Genomic DNA, 7,195 nt, shown 5'->3' with positions numbered 1-7,195 from the left:
ATATAATAAAAATATTATATAATATAATAAAAAAGATAATATAATATAATAAAAATATAATATAGTAAATAATATAATATAATAATATAATATAATATAATATAATATAATATAATATAATATAATATAATATAATATAATATAATATAATATAATATAATATAATATAGGCTGTAGAGTTTGTATGTTCTCCCCTTGTTGGCGTTGCTTTCCTCCGGGTGCTCTGGTTTTTCCCACAGTCCAAACACATGCACTACAGGTAAATTGGATAAACTAAATTGCCAAAAGTGTGTGTGTGTGTGTGTGTGTGTGTGTGTGTGTGTGTGTGTGTGTGTGTGTGTGCGTGTGTGTGCGTGTGTGTGTGTGTGTGTGTGTGTGTGTGTGTGTGTGTGTGTGTGTGAATGAGTGTTTAAGAGTGTTTCCCAGTACTGTGTTGCAGCTGGAAGAGAATCCGCAGCGTAAAACATATGCTGGTATAGTTGGCGGTTCATTCCGCTGTGGCGACCTCTGAAATAGACACTAAGCCTAAGAAGAATGAATACCACCAAAAACAAGAATTTTGTTAATAAAATCAGGATTGGTTATAGCTAACAAAACCTATAAAACAAATATAACATGTAAACAAACTGTAAAAAAGTAAATGTAAAAAAATTTTAACTTAAATGAAACATTTATAAAGCTGTGATAAAAATTATTCCTCTTAAAATAATAATAAATACACAAACAGTAGTTATTTAAACTACTATTGTTTAATAACTTGCCAAGTTAAGCCTTTAAATGTCACTTTAAGCTGAATACTAGTATCTTGAAAAATATCTAGTCAAATATTATTGACTGTCATCATGGTGAAGATAAAAGAAATAAGTTATTAGAGATGAGTTATTAAAACTGTAGAGGAAAAAATCTTCCTCTGCTAAATTGCACTTGATAAAGTACTACGTTTCTAATAATTTTGGCTTTAACATTATAAACAAGTTGTGCAATTTTAATGAAAATTTTTGTAATTAAATCTAAAACTATTTTTATTATAATGTTTGCCTCAGAAATATTCATGTTAAAGGGATAGTTCACTCCAAAATGTAATCACTTTCTACTCTCCCTCAATAAAATCCTAACATTTAATGGTTTCTTTCCTCTGTCGAACACAAAAGAAGATATTTTGAAGAATGTTAGAAACCTGTAACTATTGACTTCCATTATACACTACCTGACAAAAGTTTTGATGTCGATCCCAGTTGTAAGAGCAACATATAATAATAACATGACTTCTAGTTGATCGTTAGAAAAAGTGGCAGAAGGTGGATTTTTCTGATCTATCATCTGTTGAACTGCATCCCAATCAGAAATACTGCAGATGACCTACTGGAATCTGCATGGACCCAAGATTCTCATAGAAATCAGTCAAGTTTGTTGAAGGAAAAATCATGGTTTGGGGTTACATTCAGTATGGGGGCGTGCGAGAGATCTGCAGAGTGGATGGCAACATCAACAGCCTGAGGTATCAAGACATTTGTGCTGCCCATTACATTACAAACCACAGCAGAGGGCAAATTCTCCAGCAGGATAGCGCTCCTTCTCATACTTCAGCCTCCACATTAAAGCTCCTGAAAGCAAAGAAGGTCAAGGTGCTCCAGGACTGGCCAGCTCAGTCACCAGACATGAACATTATTGAGCATGTCTAGGGTAAGATGGAGGAGGAGGCATTGAAGATGAATCCAAAGAAGCTCTGGGAGTCCTGCAAGAACACTTTCTTTCCCATTCCAGATGACTTTATTAATCAGTGATTTGAGTCATTGCAGAGATGTATGGACTTTCCTAATTAAATTAATAAAAATCAAGGCATGGTTATATTTTATTTGGGTAAAATAAGTGTAATCGAGAGGCCTTTACCTTTCATATAAGCCACTTCTGAGACCAAATGATCAACTAGAAGTCAAGTTCTGTTTTTCCTATACTTGGATAGGCATCAAGACTTTTGTCAGGTTATATATTTGTTTTTCCTACTATGAATGTTATTGGTTACAGGTTTCTTTAAATCAAACAGATTTGTGACAAACGAACACTAATGAATAATGACAGAATTTTCAGCTTTAGATGAACTATCCCTTTAATGAATGTAGTTCACCAATATTAAGGCATTAATAAAAACTGTGATTGTAAGTATAGTATAAGTATATGCTTTCCATCTCAGTTGATCTTCATTATCTCCTAAAGTTAATACGGGTTTTAGAGTTCAGACGCACTCGTGACTCCACTACATCCAAAACTTCAATGCTAGTCAGGCGTCAGCGGGCTAGCGCTGCGCTTGAGGCTACGTCACACAATCACGCTTTTATAAAGTCAGCGTCACACGACGACCCTTCAGACTCTCAGAGGAATGCGAGACGCTGAAGCACAGCTTAATGAACCGAACTGACATTATAGCTGAGGTATTTGACCAAATCCCAATCACATGGCTGAGAAATACGCTAATCAGCTGCTTTTGTTAAGTCAGACACACTGGGGAATGACCATGTGCTTTATTCTTATAGAGCTGCACTAAAACAATGAGAGAGGAAAATGGTTGTACATAATAAAGATTAAGAGCAATTCCAGCATTATTGATGTGACATTTGCAGTTAACTCAAAACATAAATTCACATTGAAAGTATATATGTTAACATTATATTGAAACATCGGTTTATGTTTTGCAAAACAACTAACTACAGAGTTATGATATCAGAAAAATATTCATCTGTAAACTTTTTTTTTTTACATTTTAAATGAGGGAAATAAACGTGTGTTATGGATGTGACCAAAAAAGTCTGGGAGTTTATATGGAATATATATATTTTACATATTAATATTTATTTATTTAGATTCATAAGATGAATGTTTAACATTACACACCTCCGGTAAGCACAAACCCTCAAATATTTAACTTGCCTTTTGCTGATATCGTCATTACATAATAGATCAATGGTGGATCTGGCTTTAAGAGAGGTTGCTATATTGTTATGCTATAGTTAAACACCTTTAAGTGATTCCCATAGAAATTCTGCGCTCGCTGCCTGTAACGTTAACTCGCATTATGCTCACTATCCTCAGCTCAGATTCTGTAAAATGTCCAAGAAACACAGGGAAAATTAACCCCATTAAGTCTCCACCTTTATTACAGCTCATGGCGGACATTTCTCAAAGAGGGAATAACAAAAATCTTTGTTTTCCTGAGCTCGAGTGCCCTGCACCGTTGTTATCGATGGCTCTCGCTTGTTTATTAATGCCTGTGACAGCGGTGACGTAATTTTGACAGTGGAGCGTCGCTTTTTGATTCGTACTCATCATCAGGTTGTCGTGTTCGTGGTGAAACTGTATTTCGTGATTGTAGAGTACACCCAACGTAGATTTATCAGTCATATACTTATTTAAAAAAAGATTCTCCTGTTTACCAAAACAGCATTTATTTGATCAAATGTACAGTAAAAATTGTCAAATTGGGAAATGTTATTGCTCTATAAAATAACTGTTCAAAAGTAGTTTATCATTTAATTTAATAATTTTTTTTAGTGATTTTAAAGATGAATTTTCAGTCTTCAGAGTCACATATCACTAATATTTATTATTATTATTATTATTATTATTATTATTATTCATTTATTCATTCATTCATTCATTTTCTTGTCGGCTTAGTCCCTTATCCGGGGTCGCCACAGCGGAATGAACCTCCAACTTATCCAGCACATTTTTACGCAGCGGATGCCCTTTCAATCGCAACCCATCTCTGGGAAACATCCACACACACATTCACAAACACTCATACACTACGGACAATTTAGCCCACCCAATTCACCTGTACCGCATGTCTTTGGACTGTGGGGGAAACCGGAGCACCCGGAGGAAACCCACGCGAATGCAGAGAAAACATGCAAACTCCACACAAAAACGCCAGCTTAGCCGAGAATCAAACCAGCGACTTTCTTGATGTCAGGCAATATTACTACCTACTGCGCCACTGCGTATCCCATTATTATTATTATCAATGATAATAGTAATAAAAGCAATAATGACTGGAGTAATCATTTAATTTTAATCTACAAACAATATGTAATAAATAAATATTTAATACATAAGAACTTATAAATACTTACAAATAACTACTTTTTTACATTTAATAAATGCTGCCTTAATGAACAGAATAATTTTCTTTAAAATAAAAATAAAAAAAAAAAAAAATACTGACCCCAAAATTTTGAACTATAGTGTACATATTTTTTTTAAACATTTTTTTGTTGTTTCTGGTCATGTTTAGCAGATGTTTTTGTTTATTTAGTTCTTAAATGTTATTACAGTTTATTCATATTTTGAATAATAATCAAATAATCAGCCAAACTTTTTGTCATTTTTATCAGGTTTTTATCTATACAGTTTTATTTCATTATTAATTCATTTAGTTTTAACAATAATTTAAATCTGTTTGTAACTGACTTATTTTTAGTTTCAGTAATTTAGTGGTTTTTATCATTTTTTGTAGTTTTTTTTTTTTTTTGAAGTCAATGGTTACAGGTTTCTAACATTTTTAAAAACATTTTCTTTTGTGTTCAGCAGAAGAACGAAACTCATAAAGGTTTATAACCACTTGAGGGGGAATAAATAGTAAGTAAATGTTCATTTTTAGGTAATCTTTCTTCAACACACTTTAAAGTGAACTAACCCTTGAAACATAGCCTTATTTCTTGTTTTAGAACAAACATTCATTTATTCATTTTCCTTTCGATTAGTCCCTTATTTATCAGGGGTCATCACAGCAGAATGAACCGCCAACTTGTCCAGCATATGTTTTAGGCAGCGGATGTCCTTCCATCTGCAACCCATCACTGGGACACTCATTCACACACATACACTACGGCCAATTCAGCTTACCCAATTCACCTATACCACATGTTTTTGAATGGGGAGAACATGCAAACTCCACACAGAAATGCCAACTGACCCATAGGCTCGAACCAGTGACCTTCTTGTGCAGTTGTGCTACCCACTGCGCCACCGTGCTGCCCACTTCTAGTACTAACATTCCTTTATTCATCTTCCACAGCGGAATGAACCGCTAACTGTTCCGGCATGTTTTACAAAGCAGATACCCTTCCAGCTGCAACCCATCACTGGGACACTCATTCACACACATACACTACGACCAATTCAGCTTACCTAATTCACCTATCCCACATGCTTTTGAAACGGGAGAACATGCAAACTCCACACAGAAATGCCAACTGACCAAGCCTAGGCTCGAACCAGTGACCTTCTTTTGCAGTTGTGCTATCCACTGCGCCACCGTGCTGCCCAGTTCTAGAACTAACATTCCTTTATTCATTGTCCACAGTGGAATGAACCGCCAACTGTTCCGGCATGTTTTACACAGCAGATACCCTTCCAGCTGCAACCCATCACTGGGACACTCATTCAAACACATACACTACGACCAATTCAGCTTACCTAATTCACCTATCCCACATGCTTTTGGACAGGGAGAACATGCAAACTCCACACAGAAATGCCAACTGGCTCGAACCAGCGACCTTCTTGTGCTATTGTGCTACTCACTGTGCCACCGTGCTGCCCAGTTCTAAAACCAACATTTCTTTATTCATTTTCCACAGCGGAATGAACCGCCAACTGTTCCGGCATGTTTTACACAGCGGAGACCCTTCCAGCTGCAACCCAGTACTGGGAAATACCCTCTACACTCCCACATACACACACACACACACACACACACACACACACACACACACACACACACACACACACACACACACACACACACACTCATACAAACACTCATACACTACAGCCAATTCAACTCAAACCAATTTAACTTGGACTTGAACCAGTGACCTTCTTGCTGTGAAGCGATAGGGATAACCACTGAGCCACCATACCGCCCCTAGAACTAACATTCTTGTTTTAAAAAAAGTCAAATAAAAGTCTGCTTTACCTTCCAGGATGAGAACACAGAGGAGGGGCTGATCAGGCTGCGGTTGAGGCTGCTGCGCGCCCCCATCAGCTCATCCGTGCACACCTGACAGTCCTGCGCGTCCCGCCAGTCCCAGTACGGGATGGTGAAGTTAAAGTCTCCCGTCAGCTTCCGGATCTCATGCTCCCAAAACAGCAGATACACCCGATGCCAAGGCAGAAACGCCGCCGACTCATGCGCAAAATCAATATCAGCCCACACATTCCCAGGCCCACCGAGCAGAGCGTCCCGGGACACGTAATAATGCATCCACACGAATAAATCGTACACACTGATGTTGGCGAACATTGGCGTGGAGCCGTTGTTCATCTGCGCGTACGTTCCTGTTACGATCATATAATCGGGGCTTATGGTGGTTTTGGCCAGATTTAGGTACGAGATGAACCTCTGCCTCTCGGTAGTGGACAGCTGGAATATATTTCTGCGCACAGACTCGCGTCTCTCTGCGCAGTTGGCACCGAAGAAGCCGAACTTGCATTCGCCGCAATCAAACCCCATGTAGTTTCCGGCGCACTGGCAGGTTTGGTTGTAAAACACTAAAGGCCATCGCTCTCGATCGTCCACTCCTGAGTGAGGATACTGCGGCCCGTTGGGAAGGTCGGACACCAGGACGTCCTGACAGAACCCTCGACCTGACTGGACGCCGCACACGGAGCCGTCGCCGGGCCAGACTGGACAGCAGCGTTTGGACTGGAGGACTTCTGGGGAGGTGCAGACTCGGGGGAACTGCTGGAGAGACGAGCTGAAGAGCTGGAGGAAGAAGAAGAGGAGGAGATGGAGAGACATGATGATGAAGAGTCGAGGAGAGTGAGAGGCTTCACACACACCGGAGACGCTTCACACACACCGGAGAGGCTTTACACACACCGGAGAGGCTTTACACACACCGGAGAGGCTTTACACTCTGCTGGAGATGCTTTACACACTGCTGGAGAGCCCCCTTTACGCACACACTCTCTCAATCACACACAAAGACACACCCCCCATTCACATGCTCTCTCTCTCTTTCTCTTTCTCTCTCGCACACACACACACACACACACACACACACACACACACACACACAAACAAAAATTTCTAAACACAAACACTTTTATTAACACATAGACACACTTAAACACACATAATCACTTTTAAACACGTACACTTGCACATGAATTTAATAAACACAGTAAATGCACA

The 7,195-nt window shown here is 38.7% G+C and overlaps 2 protein-coding genes across 9 annotated transcripts in view; one reads left to right on the top strand and one right to left on the bottom strand.

The window, feature by feature from the left end:
* tyr (tyrosinase) overlaps nucleotides 1-6,944 on the bottom strand; it is a 21,442-nt gene extending 14,498 nt beyond the window's left edge. For 5 of the 8 annotated variants that reach the window (XR_015508338.1, XR_015508339.1, XR_015508337.1 and 2 more), the window contains exon 1: nucleotides 5,975-6,944. Coding sequence is in view for 2 of the 8 variants with exons in the window: in XM_087282406.1 (XP_087138532.1) it covers nucleotides 5,975-6,799 (825 nt within the window). In the remaining 6 variants the exon portion in view is untranslated. 8 annotated transcript variants of the gene reach the window in all.
* Nucleotides 1-7,195, top strand: part of LOC147840710 (uncharacterized) — a 48,027-nt gene that overhangs the window by 6,995 nt on the left and 33,837 nt on the right. The gene's annotated exons all lie outside the window — the stretch shown is intronic.

The sequence above is a fragment of the Danio rerio genome, chromosome 15 (assembly GCF_052040795.2).
Source record: "Danio rerio strain M-AB ecotype USA chromosome 15, GRCz13ab, whole genome shotgun sequence".
Taxonomy (NCBI): domain Eukaryota; kingdom Metazoa; phylum Chordata; class Actinopteri; order Cypriniformes; family Danionidae; genus Danio; species Danio rerio.
This window is presented reverse-complemented; position numbering and strand designations above follow the sequence as displayed.